At 37.0% G+C, this 25,456-nt stretch overlaps 3 protein-coding genes across 5 annotated transcripts in view; 2 read left to right on the top strand and 1 right to left on the bottom strand.

Moving 5' to 3' along the window:
* Window positions 1–4,548, top strand: part of meis1a (Meis homeobox 1 a) — a 37,219-nt gene extending 32,671 nt beyond the window's left edge. For all 3 annotated transcript variants that reach the window (XM_055204461.2, XM_073860808.1, XM_055204460.2), the window contains 4 exons: window positions 219–277; window positions 1,248–1,337; window positions 3,294–3,395; window positions 3,887–4,548. In XM_055204461.2, the coding sequence (XP_055060436.1) occupies window positions 219–277; window positions 1,248–1,337; window positions 3,294–3,355 (211 nt within the window). In that variant the 3' untranslated portion in view covers window positions 3,356–3,395; window positions 3,887–4,548. The remainder of the gene's footprint in view (window positions 1–218; window positions 278–1,247; window positions 1,338–3,293; window positions 3,396–3,886) is intronic.
* Window positions 1–14,960, bottom strand: part of spred2a (sprouty related EVH1 domain containing 2a) — a 63,256-nt gene extending 48,296 nt beyond the window's left edge. The window contains exons 1-2 of the mRNA XM_073860786.1: window positions 14,832–14,960; window positions 13,803–13,914 (exon numbers count right to left, since the gene is read on the bottom strand). Coding sequence (XP_073716887.1) covers window positions 13,803–13,873 — 71 coding nt within the window. The 5' untranslated portion in view covers window positions 13,874–13,914; window positions 14,832–14,960. The remainder of the gene's footprint in view (window positions 1–13,802; window positions 13,915–14,831) is intronic.
* A 125-nt stretch (window positions 14,961–15,085) lies between these two features.
* Window positions 15,086–19,139, top strand: etaa1a (ETAA1 activator of ATR kinase a). The gene is made up of 6 exons (XM_055204437.2): window positions 15,086–15,228; window positions 15,576–15,710; window positions 15,810–15,877; window positions 15,964–16,073; window positions 16,595–18,093; window positions 18,428–19,139. The coding sequence occupies exons 1-6, from the start codon at window positions 15,102–15,104 to the stop codon at window positions 18,547–18,549; spliced, it is 2,061 nt and encodes a 686-aa protein (XP_055060412.2). The 5' UTR covers window positions 15,086–15,101; the 3' UTR covers window positions 18,550–19,139.
* The last annotated feature ends 6,317 nt before the right edge of the window (window positions 19,140–25,456 follow it).

Raw genomic sequence — 25,456 nt, 5'->3', positions numbered from 1 at the left:
TATCCAGTGACATTAAAAGTTGAACTTCAACTGTGTTTGGCTGAAAAAAGAAAGTCATTTACACCTACAGTAGGATGGCTTGAGGGTGGGTAAATATGGGTTAATTTTTATTTTGGGGTGAACTATCAAATCCTCATCCATAGTGATGCAGATACCAGTTTACATTTACACTTTTTTACACTTACATTTATGTTTTGTTCTTCTGTTTGCGCTTTAAGGTTCATCAATGCCAGAAGGAGGATCGTCCAGCCAATGATCGACCAGTCCAACCGCACGGGCAAGTAAAGCCTCATAAATTATAAAAAAGAATTTTCATTCTTGCAAAATTATTTGAGTTATGCAAGTAATATTTTGTTAAGGAGCTGTTTTTATTAAATGTTTGTGTGGTGCACCGTCATCTTTTGCATTTTGTGCTATTAGCGCAATGTTTGTAAGATGCCTTGTCAAGTTAAACGAATTACAAATGAATTGACGTCGGTCAGGCAAAGCTGGTCCGAGAACCCCTTGGGTATACAGAATGTGTACATAGACATTAACGCAAATTTAAATGCGCTTTCAGTCTTTTCTTTGTGCTTTTATTTTTAAAAGCAAGAACACATCCTGTGTGACTGGCCCCTAAAATGGTTTTCAGGATGAATTACTTGAACTCAGGCTTATCCATCACACACACGCCCCTTCCAGCTCTGAATGAAGTGTGAGGCGTGCAGGTCTGTTCAGGGTTTAAGGGTTGATGTTTGAAACCGAGCAAAACAGACAAACGGAAACTAGTTCTCGTTTCACCTATTCAAATTACAGCATGTTTCATTTAAAGAAGACTTTTTCTAGATGTTAGTCAAGCTTGTTTTATTTTATTTTGTTTTGTGACCATTTACACCATTTGAACCTTTGAATTAAGCAAGATGTTGTTGCTACTGTACCTTTAAATGTTTTTTCAAAATGTAAAGGAAAGCATTTGCATCACATATTTGTTTTTCCATCATGAATGAGGCAATCCCAGAATGCACTGCAAACAGGTGGACAAAGCGAGTGAAATATTGATTAGACTTACAATTAAAAAAATACCTGACAGGTTCTGCATAACTGGTAAAGCATAAGTTAGCAGTGCAAAAGGTTACGGGTTGGACTGTTCAAAATGTATAACTTGAATGCACTGAAATCAATTGACTATTAATGCCATACTAAAGCATTCGTACCAAAATTACACAGAGAGCAAATAATAAATCTTATGTATTTATGTGTGTGTGCAGTCGGTCATAGTGGCCCCTACACTCCTGATGGTCAGCCAATGGGAGGTTTTGTAATGGACGGGCAGTCGCACATGGGCATCAGACCACCAGGTACATCACCCCTCACATCTGAATGTTCATATCTGAATAAATATCTCTGTTGAAAGTAAACCCAGTTTGGTTGTTTAAAAAGCTTCATTAAGGGGCGAATCTATACGGTCGGGTCATATTTTACCATCAAAATGTTTTGCATTGTGAAATGAATGACATCCCTTACGAAAATTAACCATGGTTAAACTACTGTTAAAAAACATGATTACTGCTAGTTAAATTAGTGGTCTCCAACATTTTTGCAATGTTATAGTGATTGTTTCTCATAACAATTTTTAATAAAATACATCCAGAAAATACAGGATATGTGTATATAGTATTAAAAACTGTATAAAAATGTAAACTGATGTGTCAAGTTTTTATGGTAAACTCTTCTTCCGCTTGAGCAAAAGCAGGAAACTGCAGGATCTCTTTAACCTAAATAAAATTAAATCCTAATTTCTAATTTTAAGAGAGGTCACACTAAACACAGACGATTCCTAAAGAAAACGTTTAGTCCTGAAAATGTAGTTTTCTATTTTTCTGTATTTTCTGTTTGTATCTTAATAAAATAGATTGAAAAATAAATAAACTTCTAACACAACAAGTCTGGTGGTGTGCACAGTACGCTGGTGGTAAGCTTGGCTTCTTTTAAACAATGCTAAAACATATCAACAAGTAAAATAAAATCAACAAGTAAAACAAAAAAGTTTTGCGTATATCAAAAAAGTAGCCCTCCAGATTGATTGATTTATTGCGATAGCCCTTGCTCACAAATAGGTTGGAGACCCCCGAGTTAAATCGTGCCAAAATTAGGGCTGTCACGGTTATGAAATTTGGCTGACGGTTAATTGTCTAATGAATTGTGACGATTAATTGACTATTTTAGGACTTTATTTATTATGACGATTAATTGTCTGTTTTATTGCTTTGACATTTTCTTCTCACACATTTTTTTGTTTGTTCATGAAATAATTTTCACACCTTGTGAATATTTAAATTAAATCTTTTGCAAGGTTTACCTGGCAGTAAATATTAATACACATAACACATATTTAAAAGTAATTATTTTATATAACTGAAATTGAAAATTCTTCATAAGAAATAAACACAATAAATTGTCTGGAAAATAACTAAAAATAAAATGCAATCAAAATAAGCTGACTACCAATCCAACTAAGGTCATATTAGTACTGGTCCAGATGTCTGTTGTAGCTGCAAAAAAATCAATTCCTTACAGATTCTTAAGAATACCATCCTTTACTTCCCTGGAATTGCTGTTTTGGAAATGAATATTTTACAGCAGTAAGTTTTGCAGCATTTCTTTAAATGCTTTTTTTCCCACTATATTGACTGGCTTTGCAATGTTACACTGTCAGTTAAGGAGCGGAATCTGGTACAGTCTTGTTTATACAGGCGCTGCAGCTCCCCCTTGTGTTTTTTAAAGAGATGTGCAATCATTGTGGTGATCTGAAATCATCGCAATGAAGTCAAACGAACACAATGAGATGATTATTTAATCATTGTGACAGCCCTATAGCCAAAATATATTTGCCAATGCCAATCAATACACCAAAAAACATGGTTACTTAAAAAAAACATGGTTGATTTTCATAAGGGAATAAATCACATTTTGGTCATGTAAAAAAATCTTATTCTCAATCCTAAATACACATTTTCCTATTTATATATAGTGGTAGTGTTTTTGTAGTGCTTTAAATTCATGCTGAAAATTTGTACTGTTTATATAGTACAGTAAAACTGTACATATTGTAATGAGGAAAAAAAATGGCAGCATTGTAGTAATGAAAGGGGAAAATGTAACAAATTGTCAAAAACAACCAAAGAACAGATTTGAGAGGTCTAAAATTAGTTATTTTTTTCTTTAGATTTTGCGGTTAAAAGATGAGCTTAGTATCTTAATATCTAAGGAAATACTCAAGTGTAATTAAAATCCTCTGTGTCTCTCGCTCACAGGAGCTCTGGGCGGTCTTGGGGGAGTGAATATGGGGTTGGAGAGTCAGTGGCACTACATGTAACCATCCACCCTGCCATTCTGCTTAACACAGCAGACAAGAGGTACGTTTCTTCACAAGGGACGAGAGCGGGTACAAAGAGAGCTGGAGAGAGAGATCATCCACATCTACGATGCAGCTGCTTCGGTTACACAAATCTGACCCAACCACGGGTTGAAAATAACCCAACATTTGCACTATACTTGCCTGACTGCATTCAACGAGTAGGCAAAACTTTTCTGCTTGGTATCGAATTTAAAAACGCCCCCCGAGAGATACATTTACCGTACAGCAAACTACATGTTGACACGTATATCCGATGGCCCACGGTGTATCCCGTCATACCGCCCAGCCCTTGGTCTGATAAATTAGTGACTCTTGATAACTCAGTGGAGACAGTTTATGACATCAGAATTAGTTAATGTCTCAACCCACAGGAAAAGATAAAGATGAAAGGCTTTGTTTTGACAGAAATGACAGGCGAATTGATTTGCGACTGTATGCTGTCGCCAGCAGTGTTTTCCTAATAAATGATTGAACTCTTTTTGATTACAGACTCGGGCTTGTTGACGTGAGGATCGATTCCGGATTTGGATATAATTTGCCCGTATTAAACCACAAACACTACAGATTTAGAGACCTCTCGTCCAAGATGGCCACCTGGACTCGTGTTCTGTCATCAACCGTATTGAAATGCCTCAACACCTGGATATACCTGCCCCAGGCCCGACAGATTCTTTAACATGACCTCTCACCTGGAACCAGGTGATTCTTCCAGTGGCCTTAAAGGTCAAAACAAAGTGTCGCGTTTCCACTCAAGTGCCACCTGTAATGAAGACTCGTTATTCTCCACACAAAAGACACAGAGTCTTTTTTGGACATCTATGTCACACGTTTGCAGACGGCTGCGTCGGTACCTGTCTGTGAAAAGGTCGATGAGGACTTCTGCGCGAAGCAATTCAATACAGACCCTTTACGTGTATATAATGCTGCTGGATGTGTCAGATGTGATGCAGTAACGGTCTCCAAAGAAAGGTTCACATGCAAGTTTTACTCTGATATGTTTGGGACTTTTACTGATGATTGTTAATGTTCTGAATTTGACTGACACGAACGGAGTTGTATTTTCACACTATGTGTGTGTGTGTGTGAGTGTGTGTGTGTGTGTTTGGGTTTCAGTAAGTGTGGGTTTATTTGCATAAAAGTTCATACCTCAACATCGCTGTGGCGTTTGGGTGATTTTGTGACGAACTCTTGGATTAATTGGCTATGTTTGGAATAGTATACTAGATTATTGCTTACTACACAGTGTAGTATACATGAAACAGTGGTGTATATTATTATAAATAGGACGCCACAATGAACCAAATTAAGCATCTGTTTTAAAGTGGGGGGGGGGAATCCAGGTTTTTATTGCTGTAACAACGCAACAATGTAAGCTACATCACTTTCATTTATTTTGTTATATGAATTTTCTGATGAACACAAAAAAAGATATTTTGAGAAATGATGGTAAACACACAGCAGTGACCATTGACTTCCATAGTAGGAATAAAAACAGATTTTGGAAGTATTTTGATAAATGATTAAGAAAATATGTTGAGAAATGATGGTCAGCACACAGTTGATGGTACCCATTAAATTCCATCATATTTTTTATTCCTACTATGGAAGTCTATGGTCACTTACTGCTGTGTGTTTACCATCATTTCTCAAAATATCTTCTTTTGTGTTCATCAGAAAAAAGAAATTCGTGCAGGTTTGGAACAGCATGAGCATGAGTAAATGACGACAGAATTTTCATTTTAAAGTGAACTATCCCTTTAATACCGAATAATTTTAATACTCATCAAGGTCTAAAGTTGAAGATTAAAATGAGTTTATTAATTTGTGGCTAAATTTCCTCAGCACACATCCCTTTAGACTCAATTAATTTTTTAATTTATATTTTGACATTTAAAAATGTTTCACTATTTAAAAGCTACACAAACCTTTTAATTAAAGGACTAGTCAATTTTCTTAAAAGAAAAATCCAGATAATTTACTCACCACCATGTCATCCAAAATGTTGGTGTCTTTCTTTGTTCAGTCGCAGAGAAATTGTGTTTTTTGAGGAAGGCATTGCAGGATTTTTCTCATTTTAATGGACTTTAATGGACACCACCACTTAACACATGACTCAACACTTAACAGTTTTTTTCAATGGAGTTTCAAAGGAACTATAAACAATCCCAAACGAGGCATAAGTGTCTTATCTAGCGAAACGATTGTCATTTTTTACAATAAAAATAACAAATATACACTTTTAAAGCACAACTTCTCGTCATCTAGATCCGGTCGTGATGCGCCAGCTGACCCCACGCAATACGTCATGACGTCAAGAGGTCACAGAGGATGAACGCGAAACTCCGCCCCAGTGTTTACAGGTGTCTTGAAAGAGGACCGTTCCTACGTTGTTGTGTGTCAACTGATACTAATTAATGTCTTTGTGTCAGTTTATTGTTTACAATGGTCCGCAAATGTGTGTTTTATATATGTAACACGTGACCTCCCTGCGTCACTGCGCGTTTGCGTTGGGTCGCGCTGGACCGGACCTAGACGAAAAGTTGTGCTTTAAAAGTGTATATTTGTTATTTTTCTTGTCAAAAATGACAATCGTTTCGCTAGATAAGACCCTTATGCCTCGTTTGGGATTGTTTATAGTCCTTTGAAACTCCGTTGAAAAAAACTGTTAAGTGTTGAGTTAAGTATTAAATGTTGGGCTCATGACATGGTGGTGAGTAAATTATCTGGATTTTTCTTTTAAGAAAATGGACTAATCCTTTAAGGCTTAAAATATCACAATCAAAAAGATTAAAACCAGAGTAAACCCTCTGTAGTAGTAGTAGTAGTGTGTGGCTTTTGCATTTTTCAAAGTACACGTGAATACCCCAATTTAGTGCCTTATTTAGCTATAATAAGTGAAAATTATAATTGAATTAATGTAGGTTTTTATCCGATTAATCGCAGTTTTGGGGGTAACGCATTACAAGTAACGTGCATTACGTAATAATATTACTTTTCTGAAGTAACGAGTAAAGTAACGCATTACTTTTTAAATGTACACATTAATATTTTATTTTTTTTAAAGTAATGCAAGTTACTTTTTTAGTTTAATTAATTAGATTAAAAAAATGATGTACTAAATTAAGCTAAACGTATAGTCACATTATGCACTCTATGCGTACATGTCTGTGTGGGAACAGTTTGAGTCAGAAACTGAAATGGCAGGCAAGAGCTCGACATTTTTGTGATGAAATTTCTACATGCAGAACTTTTCAGTCATAAAAAACACCTGCAAGTCCTGAAAGAGTAACGCAAAAGTAACTAAAAAGTAATGTAAGCATTACTTTCAATGAAAAGAAAGTAACGCAATTAGTTACTTTTTTGGGAGTAACTTTGTAATGCATTACTTTTAAAAGTAACTTTCCCCAACACTGGTAGTAGTGTGTGGCTTGTGCACTTTTAAAAGTAGGCTACATGTGAATACCCCAATTTAGTGCCTTATTTATCTATAATAAGTGAAAATTATAATTGAATAATTAGTCGATTAATCGAAAAATAAATAAATTAACCGATTATGAAAATAATCGTTAGTTGCAGCCCTAATTATAAACATTACAAACACTAGAAAGTTATATTGTCACTTTATATGTACATTTCTGAGTCTTTTTAATGTAATAATAAATAATATAGTTCACTTTTATCTTTTTAATACAATTTTGTGTAAAATACGGGGGTTAAATTATGAGATTTTTTTTAAGATGTAAAATAAGTCTTTGGTGTTACCAGAGGTGCTTATGTGAAGTTTTAGTTTAAAATACCCTGCAGAAAATTTATTATAGCGTGTTAAAATTCTCACTTTGTAGGTCCGAGCAAAATTGTGCCATTTTTGGGTGTGTCTTTTAAAATGCAAATGAGCTGATAAAATGCAAACACTGATCCAATGATGGTGGTTTGTTGAAATTGAAACTCAATTGTGCTGTCAAATATATTTTCTCTCTCTCTTTCTCTCTGCACTAAATGGCAGTGCCATGGTTGGATAGTGCAGATTAAGAGGCGGTATTATTATAATTCGCCTTGCTTCCTATCTCACAAAATCTGAACGACCTAATTTTTCACATGTTTGCAAAGAAATGGTTTACAAAAACTAATTTACAGGGTTGTTCTTTTTTACATTTTCTAAGTTGATACAAGCACTGTGAAACCAATTATAGCACTTAAACATGAAAAAGTCAGATTTTCACACTATGACACCTTTAAAATTTGCATTTAACAATATACTGCAAGTGTAGTAGGTCATCCAAGTGTTTCATGCATATGTGCAAAGTATACATACTATATACACTGCAGTATCATTGGGTAATATGCTATTCTGAACATAGCCCTATATCGCCTCCTGTGGGACATAAAGGGGACTGCTGATTCCTGCAGTTTATACAGTGATGACTTGCTGTGGTTGAAGTAAAAATGTCCTTAATGACTGGGGTAAACTAATGTTTAGTCTGTTTCCAAACATAGTTATAAACTTATCTACACATCTCAAGTGATTTTTCAATATCTATTTATAATAGATTGATAGATCTGGTTGTCGGACCTACAGTACAATTGATAAAGTTGCTTCAAACAATGAAAAGAGAGGAAGAAATTATAAAAAGAAACGCCAGATAAAGAGAAAGCTGGGTATAAATGTGGGTTGTGTTCTGAGGTTGGAGAGTGACTGATACTCAGTGTAATTAAAACGTCCGGGTTTGACATTTTATTACTCGATCTCCCTCTTCTTCCACTTTCCTGTTTAAACCAAACCAAAACAAACCGGCATCGTCTCACCAGAGGAGAATTTTGAAACTAATCCAAAACTGTGTTTACAATTCTGGCAAACTCTTTTACGCTGACATTTTTTACTCCGGAGCAGTTTTCCTGTTTGTATTACGAGTGTATGTTTCAGATCAGATCTTCACAGACCATCAGCGTAGAAGTATTTTCATTTTCATTGTGGGTGAATCTCATAAAACCCAGCTTATATTAACTAAAAAAAAATAATAATAATAAACAACTTTTTTGCATAAAAAGTGAAACCTAGTTGTGAGACGTTCGCACTAATTCATAAAAGGTTTGATTAAAATAAGCGCTGTAAAAATAAGTTTATTACTTTAGTACAGTATTTTGACATTTTTATTAAAATAATCCAAAACATATCAAAATATATAAATAAATAATGCACTTACTTTTTCTTGCATTATAGTACTGAAATAAAAATGTCACTGAAAATCTGCATATGCTTTCTTAAAAAGATAGTTCACCTAAAAATGAAAATTCTGTCATCATTTACTCACCCTCATGTTGTTACAAACCTGTATAAATGTTTTTGTTTTGCTGAACACAAAAGAAGATATTTGTAATTAAGTGGGAAACAGAAGCACCATTGACTTCCATAGTAGGAAAGAAAAATACTATGAAAGTCAATGGTGCTCAAAAACGGTTGAACATTGCCTAATAACACTTGATATGTCTTATTTTCTTTACGCAAAATATAATTTTTCGTTTCCTTTGATTGTAAGGTGACAAATGACCTTGACATATACTTTTATGAGTTTCACCCATGTGTTAATGACGCACTTGAGTTAACCTGAGGCTTTAATTACCAATAAGATTTTAAATGTAAAGTACCATTTATGGCATGTATACTGTGTTGCTTTAGCCGTTTAAATCATGCATATAATAGGGCTTGTCCACAATCGGCAAGGAAGTGGAGGATTGAATATCCATCTAGATCTGTTTCTGTTCAAGGGGAAAGAGAAACGCAAGCGAACAAGTGGGTGTCAGGTTGTCCTCTATAAGGGTGTAGCAGGACATGAAGTTGCTTTGGTTTGACTTTATTTAACAAAGACACCAATTTAAAGGCAAGTGCAAGTTTTGCTCACCAAGAGTTTAAAGGGATAATTCACCCATGAATTAACATTTTGTCATCATTTACACACCCTCAATTTGTCCCAGACTTGTATACATTTCTTTGTTCTGCTGAACACAAATAAAGATATTTTGAAAATGTTTGTAAGCACATCTGGGGCACCATTGACTTCCACAGTATTATTTTTTCTACTATTGAAGTTAATGGTGCCTCAGATCAGAACAAAGTAATTCAAGTCTGGATTCAGAGGTATAAGATGGACACATCAATTACATTTATGCATTTGGCAGATGCTTTCATCCAAAGCAACCTAAAAGGTATACATTTTCATCATCATGTGGGATCAAACCCAAAACCTTTTGGGCTGCAAACTAAATGTTAATAGCTATTTTGAGCTTCCTGATTTTTGCTTTAAAATATCCAAAACTACTAGCGCAGTGCTATAAATTTATTTTTTAAATGTGTTTGTCGCAGTTTTAAAAAGCGTTTAGATCAATAGGCAGTGAAGGTTTAAGACTACAACTCCCATGCTCCTTAACAGCATCATCAAACTACGGCCATTGTTGTAGTTTAGCAATCTCTAGCAGCAAAAATTGCATATTGTGCCTTAAAGTACGGAGCCCCTAAGGGGACATGGAGCAAAAATTAAATAAAGTTTAGTTTCGCGTGTGCACGTGAGACTATCACGTTTAGTTTCGCGTGCGCACATGAAACTATCGCATGCACATGTGAAAGCAAAAGTTTCACGTGTGCACGCGAAACTAAACTTTAAAAAAAATTGAAAGTTTCATGTGCGGAATTTTTTTTAGGGTTTGGTTTCGCGTGCGCACGTGAAAGTTTCATGTGCGCGCGCGGTAGTTTCATAATTACGCGAGCACATGAAACTTAAACTTTAGATTTTTTTTACTCCAATGTCACCTTAGGGGCTCGGTATTAAAGTCCTTATGAAATAAAAAACATTTTATGAAATATTGCCGTGTTCATTATAAAGCATTTATCTGTATCATTTTTTTAAAAATTCATGTGCCTATATAATCAAAATCTAAAAAAATAGGTACTTGTGGGGTTGTGGCGATCATTTTCTGATGATGTCAGCTAGATGGCTTAGACGGGAGCATCGATTAACCCCGCCCCCTCTAATGTCAGTCTGCTGCGAGTTTCATTTCTAAATGAAACGCCTACTTTTCTACTTCCAATCAATTGACAGTAGAAAACACAAGCCACGCCCGCTATTTTCCTTGTGTGATATTTTGTTTTCTGAGCGGAGCTTCGAGGGAAGTTTGAAGATATAAATAACTATTAATTTTTTATTTCTGTGTTATTTCACACCGACAAAATTTGTTTTATTTAACTTTACCTTATTTTAACAAGCCAGTCAAATTAGATGTTCAAGAGGCGTGGTTGAATTGGGTGCACGGGTGTTCTGGGCGGAAGTTAAATACCGCGGCTCCACCTCTGGGCTCAACGGACGATTCCTTCTGCGCATGCTCTGGCTCCAAACTGACGTTTTTGCGTAACATGTCAGTGCCCATCGTTGGACATTTTACATTCAGTCTATGACAATGGAAGGAAGCGGCGTCGCGTCATCCATCTATTTTTTACAGTCTATGGTTAATTCCGCCTGAAACAGGAAGTTAGGGTGGGACATATTGACGCTTCATATTCTAGAGAGCATTTAATTGGTCAGAAAAATCAGAATGACATCATAAAAATCGTTTGGCGGAAGTGAGAGACTGCAAGATTTGAATGCTTATATATCTTATATATCTAAATGCGAATTTATTTTATTTTATTTATTTGAGCAGTTACCATTCTGCACAAATGGAGTGGGCCGAAGCAAAAGAGCTTATAAGCCTAAATGCATTGTTGTGGTGCACACTAGACATCATCAAAGCTAACCAAAAAAACTTTCATTTTCATTTCATGGGAGCACAGTGAGATATGAAGTGATGGGGGTAACTGTAATTAAACTCCCCGGTTACCAACCCACCTCTGTGTGACCCTAACTAAACCCACACCAAAGACGGGCCTCTGAGTGATTATGCAATCTCACACACACATATACATTCAATCAGTTCTTCTAATCAAGAACCCGGCCACAAAAAAAGGCCAAGCAGGGGTCGTTAGGGACCTTTCTTGTTGACATCATCACAGTGCCACGGGTAATCGGAGCCGTGCCCGCGCTGGCGTCAGTGCACAGGCTGTAAATCTCGGAGTTTCCCAATAACCGGCTGTTCAGTGAACGTCTATCCGTCAAATTAAAGACGGAGAGAGTGCGCAGGCGCGCGCGCGCGGTGGACGCACTCGAGACGTAAACATTGAAAATCTGTGGAGGTAGCTCGCGCTGCGACAGGGCAGTCAATCAGAGCTGTGTCGACATATCTGGCCGACAGTTTAACTGTTCACGAGAGATTTATTAGACACGGGTCAGATGAAATAATATATCCCCAGTCTGCTCTTGTTTAGAATGACTTACCTCTATTGATTAGCTTCACTCACGAGGCCCATTCAGACACAGAGCCCGCGGGAAACTCAGCTAAAGCACGATATATCATGCTTTGATAATTTGACGAGATGTTCTTTATTTGTCACGTGGGTGAACAGAAATCTTGGCAATCACCTTAATGTCTGGTTGAAGGCTTTGGATTTCTTAAAGGGACAGTACACCCCCAAAATTAAATTACACCATTGTTTATTTTATGGCGTTCCAAACACTGGCACACATAAAGATTTTAAAAATCCTCACAAAAATCTTAAAGGGATAGTCATAATTCTGTCATCAATTTCTCACTATCATGTTGTTACAAACCTGTATGATTTTTTTCTAAAGAAAATGTAAGTTCATGAGCCCCATTCACTTACATAGTAGAAAAAAAAGAAATGCTATGGACGTGAATAGGGCTCATGAAGTGACAGTAACTAATTACTTAGTAAACTAGTTACAACCAACACTGTTTATTGGCAATTATTTCGGACCTTTCGGAACCTTTTGAAAGTATGCAAAAATTAATGTATGTCTATGAAAAGAGCTTATTTAGCAATTGGCGGATCGAAACTCTTTCATTACAAGACACGCACGAACCAATGGGATTTAACGTTATCGGCATGCCGCCACATTTAAATTTTCCATGCCATGGGACTCATGCAATCTACGGTCAAATATGTGCGTACACAAAAAATCCACAGCAATGTTCATGTTTATGAAAACGAACTTTAACGTATAAAAGTGCTTGGCGCCACGTCAGGGTCTGAGCAGGCGTAAACAATTTTGCTTGTTCGATTGCAGCAGGTTTTTGGAAATATATGCAATTTTTGATGCTCAAAAAGGATTTAAACATTGCCATGGGCTCCTGATATAACCAATCAGGAGCCTGCTTGCTGCTGTGGCGGCAGGCCCGCCCAGAGTCACTCATTCAACATGAAGGAACGCTTGATATTGTCCGCGAGCAGTCACCCGGAGCTATACGACACAAGTTCTTATTTCTATAGAGACAGGAATAAAAAGGACCTCGCTTGGAAGAGTTTCAATGAGGACATTGGGCAACCTGGTAAGTTGTAAATACACATTTCACTTTTGAGTCACGTGACGTTTATCGACCCGCGCCGTTTATTTTCCCCCTATAGTAAGGTTACCAAATACAAACCGGTTACTCTTTTGATAAATGCACAATCAACATCAGTCATCTTGCAAACAGACAACTGCATAGCACTTGCCCCTCCCACAAAAAGCGGATATTGCCTCTGACGCTTGTCAAATGCTTGCTTTTTCCGCACGTCTACTTCGCTCTACACGTGCGAATGCATTCAAACTGTTTAAGCGGCAAACTGTTTAAGCGGCAAACTTTGCGCGGAAACGCAGTTGGTGTAAACGCAGCATTAGTCATTTATCTACTAGCTGTATTCTGCACATTTGACTTGTGTACGATCATTTTCCTCCAAATACCATAATTTTGAGGTTCTGGTACGATACTTGGACATTTCCAATCTGGCAACAATGAATCTGTATGTTTCCATGAATAAAAATTAAGAAAGAATTTTCATATAAGCTACAAATCTAAATATATAATATCAAATTGCCAAAATAGTTGTAGCTATTCACCCATATGACAAGAACATATTATTGAATTATCAACGCCTGATATATTGTAGTTTGGCAACTGTGTTTCCTGTAGACTTTTCCTACCAGTATGAATGTTACTGATTGATGAAACGCCCAACTTTCTGTTTGCTATGACATCAAACGGATGTACATGTCCACTTAACCTATGAGAGGTTAAACACGTGAGCCTTTAAATTTATGTTCAGCTCCTGGAGCTGTTTCCTGTGTTAGATTACCATGAAATAACACTGAGAGTTTAGTGGTGCAGTTAAGAAGCTGGAATAAATATAGAAATTCCATAAGTAAAATAGGAAAAAGGACCTGACAAGCCAAGATTACTATCAACCATTAGACACACATCATTTCAGAAAAGCACACACACTTAAAGTGTGGTTTGACTACAGACAAATACTGTGACTGACCTGCAAAAACACAGACATTCACGTTGTTTGTTTGCATGCATGCACATTAACTGACAGCCAGCAAAAGCCATGCAATGCTTCAGGGTTGTGTCAGAATTCTCATGCCGAATATCTAAGCATACAAGAAAACATAAACATTAATGGCATTTTACATGTACAAATACGGACCACTGGCTTATATTTTCATTAAAAAAAAAACATAGTATCTAAATTTAATTGAAATATATCATGATTGTAAAAAAGTACCGCAGGGGTGACGTTATTTTGTAGGCCAACCCGGAAGTGAGCGGGACGCTGGTTCCCTCGACAAAAGCCCATTTATTTTCCCCATAAACTTTTGGATTATGGCAAAAAAATAAACTCTGTGTTTAACAAATGTTTATAACACTTATACATTTTGTCCAACAAGATAGTCTTTACAGATGAACACAACTTTGAATTTTGAAGCCTAAATTTGTTTTTGTTTAATTTCTAGTAAACGCAGATTTCATAAAAGTTGTGTTCGTCTGTGAATATTATCTTGTTGGACAAAACGTGTAAGTGTCATAAACTTTTGTTAAACACATATCTTATGTTATTTATTTTATTTTTTATTTTTATTTTTTTGCGATAATTTTAAAAGTCTATGGGAAAATTTAATCTTTTTTTTGTTGCAAAGAACCAGTGTCCCGCTAACTTCCGGTGTTGGCCTACAAAAATACGTCATCCCTACGGCATTTTGTGAGGCCGTTTGAGAAGCTTTTGTAATTCTTGCATTTGTTAAATTTCTGACAAGTACAAAATGATGTTAGTAATACTGTAGCCTATAACATAATTTCTTACGCAGAAAATGTTCAAAAATCATTCATACTCTTAAACATAAGTTATCATAAAACATTAAACGTATTATTTGATATCTTTTTATAATGTAAATACTGCTTACAGTAAACATTAAAACGTACACAATTAAATTTACTGTTTATACTTTTTTACGTTTTCAACATAGTATTATTAGTTTCATTATTTTTTTATAATAAAAACACAACGTACCAGAACGGTTTAAAGTTTAATTTTAGACAAAAAGAAATCTCCAGAGATGCGTCGCTGCTGCGCAACAAGTGCGCGCATTTGATGTTCTCTCTTCAAAGCGCCTTCCGCAATGAATCATGGGAAATGCTTCGTCTTTGGCGGAATCTTTAAACGTTTCAACAACAACTCCGTACTTATGATCGAAGAGAAAAGCACACTCAAAAACGACAAATAACACAAGAAGAGCTCCGTGATACGATGCATTATAGACACCGTGAGTAATCCAGCGACATGGAGGGCAGAGGCAGCCAGGAACGATGTGAAATCGCCAAACTGACGCAGATGAAATCGAAAGTAAACAGACTGAGACGGAGCCCGAAATCAGCAACGCAAAACCCCGCACGCGTCTGTCAGACAGGTACCAAAACACCCGTATGTGCTTCGTGTCACATCTACCTCATTGCCTGTAATGCTTATGTACTGTAATATTGTATTTGTATATTACTTGCCTGCCTTATGTGATACATGGGATGGGCTCATGGTACTTCATAGCAGTGCAGCAATACTTAAATACTCAATTCCAACCCAATAAAATGTTAGTATAACCAAGCACTAATACTAGCTTACTTTTATGCTTGTTTAGTCTTATTTAAAGGGCCCCTTGTTGATAAATAATGCTTTATATACGAATGATGCATGTCTCAAATTAAATTGGTAGTTTCTGCCTTATTGCAAGATCATTGTGTTCAAACTGTGCTTTTATAGCCGAGTTCAAAACACCTACACGTCCAGCGAGAGGTCAGTTCAGAAGAGTGATACCTGAAGATTCCCCAAGCAGCGACCCAGACTGTCATCAGGACATTATATGGGACACAACGTCCCCATCACCAATCCGACATGGCACGTATCACCATTACAGCTGTGCATCATAAAATTTAATTTTTTTAATGTACAGTAATGCTCAAGAAACCTGCGTGGCTTGTTTGTTTCTATTTTCAGGTCGAGGCCACAGGAGAAATGTCCGATTGGTGGATATATCAGACATTGCCAATCGCATCGCTCCGAAGGTTGGTTGTCCACAATTGTTGTTTTATAATTGTATCGGCGTATTACATCACAATGGCTATATTGTTGTTTGTTTGTTGATGTATAGAACGGTAGACTGGAGGAGGCAGACTCATCTTTAATGCAGTGGATTGGGGACAGCGCCATACCGTGCACCCCAGAAGTGCAACAACCCAAAGTCAAGGCCATGTCAACAAAGTATGTCCCTGACATTAATTCGAAAATACATTACACACATTTTCCTATCAGAAATACACCCAACACCACCAAGCAGTATTTGTGTATACTGTATATATTTGTATATAGACGGTTTCAGCAGTAAAAACATAAACAAGCGGCTGTCGTGGTCCGCACGTAACTTCCGGTAAACTCCGCTAAGAATAAATAACAACAAAGTACTTTAATCATAGTTTATTTATATAACAAGCAAGAGATCAGTTTAGGAACTAGTCAGACCATTAAAAAAAACGAAACCGGAAGTAAAGTTCGGATACAGACGTGTATCGCGTCAGCGCACGTGCGTCCGATGAAACCGTCTATACTGTGTTTACAGTTTAAATGTATGTATCTATGTATGTACTGTCAGCACAGCAGTATTCTAATCGTGTTTACAAAAATACAAAATTGAATACTTTTGTGGTCCTCATTTTCATATTTTAAGCCGATACACATAGTAAGAATTGTATAGCGCAAATTGTATATATTTTGTTTGTTTGCAGACAGAACACTGTAGATGATCTAATGAGACTCGCCAAGCAGTTTGACTTCAACATGAGGCAAGATGAAGCCCAGGAACCACATACAAATGGACTGGGTTCGAAAAGTGATGTGGCAAGCTGTGTTTTTGGTGTAAAGAGTGTCCCTGTTGCTCTTCAATCCAGTAATGAAAAACCTGCAGATGATAGAGGACAATATCAAGACATGGACGATGATCTAGATTTTCTTTTCGACGGGCCGACCCAGCAGCTCAGCGGGCGTCTCAGTCAGATGTCAGACTGTCGTACTCAGGAGAAAAATCCCCTTAAACCTCTTGGTTCTGAAAATGGTCCTTTGTCTGCGAACATTAAACAAGTTAACAATGCTAATCAATTTGAGGATGATTGGAACAACGATAGTATTCTTGAGGACTCGCTGGTGTTGGAGATGACGCAAAATCCGGATTTGTTCACCGTTCCACGGAATTGTTCGACACAAAAGCAAAGCACTGGTTTTAGCATTAACGCATGCAGCAATGCGATGGCGCCCAAACTTCAAGAAACCAAAAAGGATTTTAAATATAGCACATCTCAAGGACAAAAAACAACACATCGACAAACATTTCAGCTGGAAACTTTTCATTCTGGTCACCAGGTACAGGCAAAACCCTTGCAGAGAACTGGAAATCAGGCTTTTGCTGTGACTAAGGCGTCGCCAGTTCCTCCAAGCCACAGTAACGTCAACCAGAACCAGCAGTATCAGCACAAGTCTGAAATACGACAACATCCTCAGAATATGTCTAGTCTCAAGGCGGTTTCCTCAACACATTTTCAACCAAACACCAAAGAGACGCTGCCGTCTACAAACTCCTGTACACCCAAACCCTCCCATTCAAAGCCTCCTTTCCTAAACTCTGTTGGTGTCAAACAAGAAGCAAAGGATGCCATTACTAGTGATGTTTTAGATGAAGACCTAGATTCGTTTTTCGCATCTGATGACATCTGGGATGAGGGGGTCGAGGATGATGACCTCTTTTGTGAGGCGTGCGAAAATCTTGAGGTATCTGGCAACCCTCCTCTCCGTGTCGAAAACTCGGCCGCAAAGACTAGCAAAACACAAAGTGATGTGTCCCAAAACAAGACGTACATCGGTTCTGAAATGGCCAGTCAGCAAACAGTGTTTGCTCATCCCAAGCCTCCCGCTTACGTCTCCACGTCCAGTGCAAACACATCAGCATCTCTTTATAGGCCGAAAGCTCACGTTGTGCATTCTGGACCTGCAGGACTTGACGTTAATGTGTCACGTGAGACAGCGAGGCCATCTGGCACCACAAGTAATGGACCTTATAAATTTACACAGGTGGGACGCTCCTCTGTGGTGGGAACGGGAAGTGTCCGCATGCAGCAGGGTCACGAAAGGGGTGTGCTTGCGACCCTCCAATCCGACGTGAGGATATCAGACAATCATCAGTTCAAGAAATCATACAGTCCATCGATCAGGTCCGCACTGGTGGTCACCAAAGGTACAGTACAGTACAATGTGTATTTTTCGAAGAACATGTCAAGTTTCCAAAGTTGGCCACTACTGTATCTTATTTTTGGTCTCAATATGAGTTACACTTGTTTTAACCCATTGTTGGGTCAATATAAAGACTTTATTTAGGTTAATTTAGCCCAACAGATTGGGTTTGTCTCTTTTTGACCCAGTGATGAGTTAAAAATAACCCAGCATTTTTTTATAGTGTAAGGTTTCCAAAAACACACCTTGTACTTTTAAGAGTACAAATTTGACAGCATTTATATAAGCAGTCAAAAAAGGTTGTATGTATTAAAAGTTTGTGTGTTTTTTTTATTTAGAGGTGTGTAACACAACAGCTGTGAAGTGCAGTGATGCTGAGATCGAGAGGAAGAAGCAGCAGGCCTTGGAGAGGCGAAGACTCAGGATGATGTCCAATCAGAACCTCCGAGCTCCTATCTGATTCACGGTTAACATGGAGATGCACTAAAACCTTTTTAGTGGACATGACTAGTTGGATTATGTCTACTATACAAGCTAATGTTCTTATGTAAAAAATACATTATAATTCACAAAACTTTACTTTGGGGAATGTAATTTTGTCGCATCATGCAGCTTGGTTGTAGACTAGGGCTTTCCAAACCGGTCCCCCTAGTCTTGCACATTTTGTATGCCTGGTGTGTCAGATCATACAAAATGTGCCAGTGTATCCAACTGCTTTGAAAAAAAATCTGATATAGGATCTGTTTGGACAGCAGAGAACAAATTGTGATGCACATGTTTATTGACGTTCTCTATAGGTCTGGCCACCTCTGGTCTTTATTTTAAAAATCAGGCCTTTTCATGTCAGTTGTATTTGTTTATGTATCTCTATGTCGGTATTGCAATTCATATTTTCCTTTAAATCTGGTTTCTATAATTTAAAAATAATTCTTAAATAAATTGTTCTTGTTCATTTGTTTTTCATTCACGATGATGTAGAGAAATGTTTTAAAAATATTTTGTTTGATTTTATTATAGTTTTTTTTTTTGTACATAAGTATCCCAGAGTATTAAAGTGATTCAAAAAAGGATGTGTGACGTCAGTATTTATTGATTTAATTAAAGACTTAAGTCTTAAAAGTCATTTCAGAGAATTGTTTCTAAACACATTATAAATATATTGCTAAAACACATTACAAAGACTGAACTATATAGTACTGAATTGTGGAGTTACATCATTGAACAGTTTCTCCACATGTCTGTGTGCAGGATTATTTGGGCGGGACTTTAACGGTGTCTCGATGACGCACTGTAGCCACCGCGCACGGCCCCGCCCCTAACACAATCACTATAATTTATTCAGGTTGTAGCGGTATTTAAAGACGGTTCTGGCTAGAAGGGATACAGCTACGGATTAAATACCGTGAAATTGTGGGGTTAGGGTTGGGCTTGGATGTAGGATTCAAATGAAAAAAAGAGATTTCACGAGATTTTGTCCATAGCCTTCTAGCCACAACAGAAAGACGGCAGCTTGTCCGCGAGTGGGCGTGGTTTAGCGATGGCAGCGGACACGCCCCCAGCATTTGAGACCAGAGAATCCTGCCTATTTATATAATTTATTATCATTCAAATTTGGCTGGGTGGTTAATAACACATTTTTCTGTGGTGTGACAAATGCAGAAAAATCACGCACATCAAGGGTGCTCGACAAAAAAAAAACAAAAAACTAATAGTTTAAGAATGCAAATTCAGCAACACCAAAGCTCCAAAGGTATCAAAAGATCCAGGTCCTCTAGAGATAAACATTTGATTTTTTACCGTTTTGGAATCCATTCACCTGATCTCCGGGTCTGGTGCTAGCACTTTTAGCACAGCTCAGCATAATCCACCGAATCTGATTAGACCATTAGCATCGTGCTAAAAAATAACCAAATAATTTCAATATTTTTCCTATTTAAAACTTGACCCTTCTGTATTTACATCTTGTAGTAAGACAGACGGAAAATTAAAAGGTGTGATTTTCTAGGCAGATATGGTTAGGAACTATACTCTCATTCTGGCATAATAATCAAGGGCTTTGCTGCCGTAACATGGCTGCAGCAGGCCAAATGATATTACGCAGTGCCATGAAAATAGTCCCTTTGGTTACTTCCAATAGTAGAGAACTATTTTCGGAGCTGGAAAATTAGCATATTTTCAAAAAAAAGTGTAGTTAATACCCATTCACCTCCATTGTAGGAAAAAATAATACTATGGAAGTGAATGGGGCTCATGAACGGTTTGGTTACAAAAATTTCTCAAAATATCTTCTTTCGTGTTCATCAGAACAAAGACATTTATCCAGGTTTCTAGCAACATGAGAGTGAGTAAATGATGACAGAATTTAAATTTTTGAGTGAACTGTCCCTTTAAAACTCAACCAAACAGGTGTATAAGGCTTCTCAGTCTGGCAGTTTCTTTCTCATTAGCTCTCTGACACCTGTCTTGCGGACACCTGCGCACACCTGAGCGCTTCTGAAAGTCGAGTCTTGTTATCAGCCTGCCGGTGTGTAACTGTAGCTAGCACGCAGAACTACGAAAACCCCGGCGGCCTGGGGATGAGGTTTCACACGGGCAGTCGAGCGTCCAGGCACTTACGTGGACTGTGTGTTGTTTGAACTCTGATGAGGACAGCATGAATAGAAGATTCTTCATGTAGTACATGCAGAGATTAGTGGCTGTTTTGATATGGGGTTGACCCGGGGATTACATGGCTAATGGCAAAGGTCTGCTTCATTAAACACTTATCCTAACAAATACACACATTGGGTTCACGTGACTGCTGTTACACTCAAAAATACTTAAAAATAAATGTGCTAGATGCCATAAAATCATCCTATAACCTTTATATCTTTAATATTGAATCGAGTCATTTCAAAGATTGAAATCAACAAGTGAACCCAGACAACAGGCCGGAACTGCTGACTTTGGCGCGCATCCGGTCCAGAGTCGTCTGGGAAATCAAACTTTAAAGGGGCCATGGCACGAGACTTTTTTTAAAATGTCAAATAAATCTTTGGTGTCCCCAGAATACATATGGGAAGTTTTAGTTCAAAATACCATATAAATAATTTATTATAACATGTTAAAATTGCCACTTTGTAGGTGTGTGCAAAAATGTGCCGTTTTGGGTGTGTCTTTTAAAATGCAAATGAGCTGATGAAATTCAAACACTGATCACAAAGATGGTGTTTATTTGCAATTAAAACTCAATTGTGCTTTTCTCTGCACTAAATGTCAGTGCTGTGGTTGGATAGTGCAGATTAAGGGGTGGTATTATTATAATAAGAGCTCCTTATGACATCATAAGGAGAGCCAAATTTCTACAACCTATTTTTTCATGTGCTTGAGAATGGTTTACCAAAACTAAGTTACTGGGTTGATCACATTTTCTAGGTTGATAGAAGCACTGGGGACCCAATCATAGCACTTAAACATGAAAAAAAGTCAAGATTTTTATGCCATGGCCCTTTTAATGCTCCCGATATCATCATTTGATTATGAGACTTTAGCCTGGATTTCGCAGAAAGAGTAATATATTTTAATTCAGGCATGATTGTGGAAATTTATCAGCACAAACGGTCATGGGTTTGAACCCAGGGAACACACATGCTGTTGCTTTGGATAAAAGCGTCTGCCAAATGCGTAAATGTAACGTAATGCATTTTGTGGCTCTATTTAGAAGCGGTCTGGTGATCCGTCACCAGAACATGGAGACGGCGAGCAGGTTTAAACTGAAGCAACAGTATCCTCACTGTCCTTTGTCTGCTCGATAAACATGCTTATCAGCAGCCTGCATACAGAAATAAAGTCACCTGAGAATACACCTGAACTCCAGGTGAACCCTCTCTCCTCTCTGCTTTACTCCGATTCACTCACTTTCATCAATTATTCTCCTTCCCAATCAGTACAGACACCGATACAAAATATCGCCCGGTGTCCCAGACGTGGTGCCTGAGAAATGCCAACCTTTGAGGCCAAGACTATTGACTATTGTGCCCACCAGGGCACGGATTCTGGACGCGAATCAATGTGTCTTCTGGTTTGTTTGCATGTGTGTGGGAAATAACTGTGTGTGTGCGGGAGAACTGTAATTGATAGATGCTCTAATTTGTCTGTTGTACTTCACCTGATGGTGACTGATAGGGTTTTGTTCTTGAATGAAAGATCTCATGCAGGACTCAGTTACTGCGAAGGAAAAAAATGACGTGTTGGAAAATGTCTCATGGTTACCGCTGCAAATTTGTCCTTGGCTTACAATTGTAAAATGCTTAAAATGACAATTCTGGTCCAAAATCGCATGCCTAACTTTTAGTTGAAATGTAAATGCAAAATTAAATTACGGCCTATATTACATTAGGAGATTTTATCACTCACTTATGATGCCTTTCAAAACAATACACTTTATTCAGCCTGCCGCCATGTTGATTCCAAAACGAGGCTGTGAGGGATGAACGTTTGTGCGTTTTGAATCTTTTGTACTGGGATGCTGGTCATTCAACCATCAAAACACAGTAAATACATCATTTTACAAATTTCCAAAGAACCTCAGAAAATGTTGATTTTAATTTAACACTGGGGATTTAGATGTGACTGGAAATCAGGGCACACAGACCCAGTTTACCAATACAAAATTGATTATTTAGAAGATAGATGTATAGGTCATGAAAGAGTTAAGCTTTCTAAAAAATTTCCGGAAACTTGGAGATTGCCATATGATGCCAAAAAATTGACCCAAGCTGTCACTGGAGCACTATACGCTTCAAACCAAGCATACATTTGCACATAAAGAGTTAATATTAGTACATCAGAGGTACATAATATCTTTATCTAAATGGTACATATTAGGACCTTTTTAAAGGGTACTGCCCATGTGACAGCTTGGATCCATTTTTACCATTTAAGTGTGTCAATCTGGAAAAAAAAAGACCTAATTCGGCATAATTTCTGTGTTACCACTACAATGACCACTTGGTCCTTTTTTTTTATTAGAGAGGTTGTAAATCTGAAGATGATGACCATTCTTTAAAAATTATTTTCTATCAAAATAAATACAATAATTAATTAATAAAATTATAAAAAATTATACAATTAGAAATGATAGTTTCTTCATTTGAAATTTCAATTCACACTTTTCACAATGTTAGCATTTTCATGTAAAAACAATGTAAAGTATAGGTTAAATGTGGAAGGTAAAAATTCTGTCCACTTCGTATTTTATCTGAATAATCTGGGAATCTCAAGTGCAGGCATACAGTGACTAAATTAACTTTATTCTGAAATTTGTTTTAAAGCTTTCATTATATAAAAAAACTGTCTCAGGTCGGTAAGAAGACGAGAGTAAAGAGTAGGAGGTCGGAAAAAATATTTAATTTACTCGGGCATTTCCAGGAAACCAACTGCAATGTATAATGTACAATTAGCAATTTTCTGGGAAAACATAACAAATGGGCGAATATTCCTAATTCTGTGTGTTTAAGGTTTTCTACAAAATTTCCCCGAGGATTTTAAAAACAACAGGTCTATTAAAATTGCCCTTCTTCAAGATGACATATTTAACATTATCATCCAGGACACTTTTGTTCATAGCGTTGATGTGACGTCACTTCTCCCTTCTAGCGTCACCAAACGAAGTTACAATTTTGTTTGACAATATGTTGTTGATTATTACCAGTTTAATAGCCAAACAATGACAGTCAGTGCGGGTGTGTTCTAGTTTTTTAGTCATTTTGAGCATTTAAATGCAGTTTACCTTACATTCCATTTACCAGCATCAAGTTTTAACATGCTTTTGTGTTTGTTCATCTGCTGTGTATTACTGACATCTAGCGGTTAATAACTAATATTACCGATGTTGAACTTCTATAAACAGGCATGAGAAATCTCGTGTTGCCAAGGCCGCAGGATTAAAGGTGGAACGATTTTGTTGATCAGTCAGTTTTAGTCCCCATGAAATCAAAATGGAAAATTCTTCTTTTTTAATAGTATATTGCAATGTTCTTATAATTTATTTGTGTGGGTCATTATTTAAAAATAAATCATGTGCCCTCATAAACTTAATCTCAATATCTGAAAATGTTCTTCCACTCAGCTGAGGTGATTATTCTCTAATGACGTCAGGTAGATGGCTTGGGCAGGAGCATGTGATTGGTTGAGCCTGGTCGAGTTTAAAAATATGAAATGGCGGACAAAAAAGCTGCATGAAAGTGGAGTGTTTTAGTGTAAAGTAAGTTATATTTTCACTTATTACAATTTTTGATTGGATTTCTAAAATGTACAGTTTTTGATAAATTTGATTAGGTAACACAAAGGCGCTCTTTGTTTATATTTCAAAGAATGTTGTTGCGCTGCCTATGAAAGCTGTCCGAATGGGTTTCCAAACACTGCCTCCGAAGTTATTGCCTCTTGAGGTAACAAGGCAACAAGTCAGCTGCCTTAACTTTCGGATGCAATTCACTAATTTGGAAGTTGATCGCGATTTCCTGTTTACGGGGACTTTAAGGTAAACATTATTTTTTAACCCTCCCTTGGGGTCAATCTTACCCCAAGCCACTTTTCTTTAGTTTAAAAACATGGTTCCCTTCATCTCAGTGGAATAAGATTTTGTGACTTTTCCAGATTATCTGTCAAGATTCATAAAAAAACTGGGCTTGATTCGGTCGTTCTGAAGAGGTGTAAAAAAAATTTACCAAAAGAGGCCCTTTGGGGGTAAAAATGACCCCAATTGAAATGAATGGGAAATGCAAAAATACATATTTTTTCTTATTTGTCAAAAAAAATCAATGCATCCAGAATAAATCTGAAATTGTTAACACAGAAAGGTAGGCCTGGTACTAGAGCACAAATGCAATATAGAAAAGACATGCTCAATCTCACACACACAATTTTTTTACAGAATTTGGGAAAAACAAAGACGTAAAATGCTCACACACACACACACACACACACACACACACACACACACACACACACACACACACACACACACACACGTTCAGTCAAATTTCTGTGGCAAAAACATACATTTCAAAATGCATCAAAAACTACAAAAAATTCTACTATTTATAATGTCATTTCTAATGTTTATATAAACATAGATTCACAAAATATATCTCTGATGTTGAGCAGTTGGCCACATCCAGTAAAATGAATGGGTCTCTATGGGCATTTGCTGGTCGAAGGGATTTATTTCCTAAACTGTAATTCTTTTGTTTTTTTTCTAAACACCAAATGGCGGAATTCAACACATAACATCTAGATCAATATCTAAAAACAATTTTAATCAAATTTAGATCATAATTTATGTAAAAAAATTACAAAATTAATATTTTAAAGGTAAGCTAATGGTG

Source organism: Misgurnus anguillicaudatus, chromosome 3 (genome assembly GCF_027580225.2).
Source record: "Misgurnus anguillicaudatus chromosome 3, ASM2758022v2, whole genome shotgun sequence".
Taxonomy (NCBI): Eukaryota; Metazoa; Chordata; class Actinopteri; order Cypriniformes; family Cobitidae; genus Misgurnus; species Misgurnus anguillicaudatus.
This window is presented reverse-complemented; position numbering and strand designations above follow the sequence as displayed.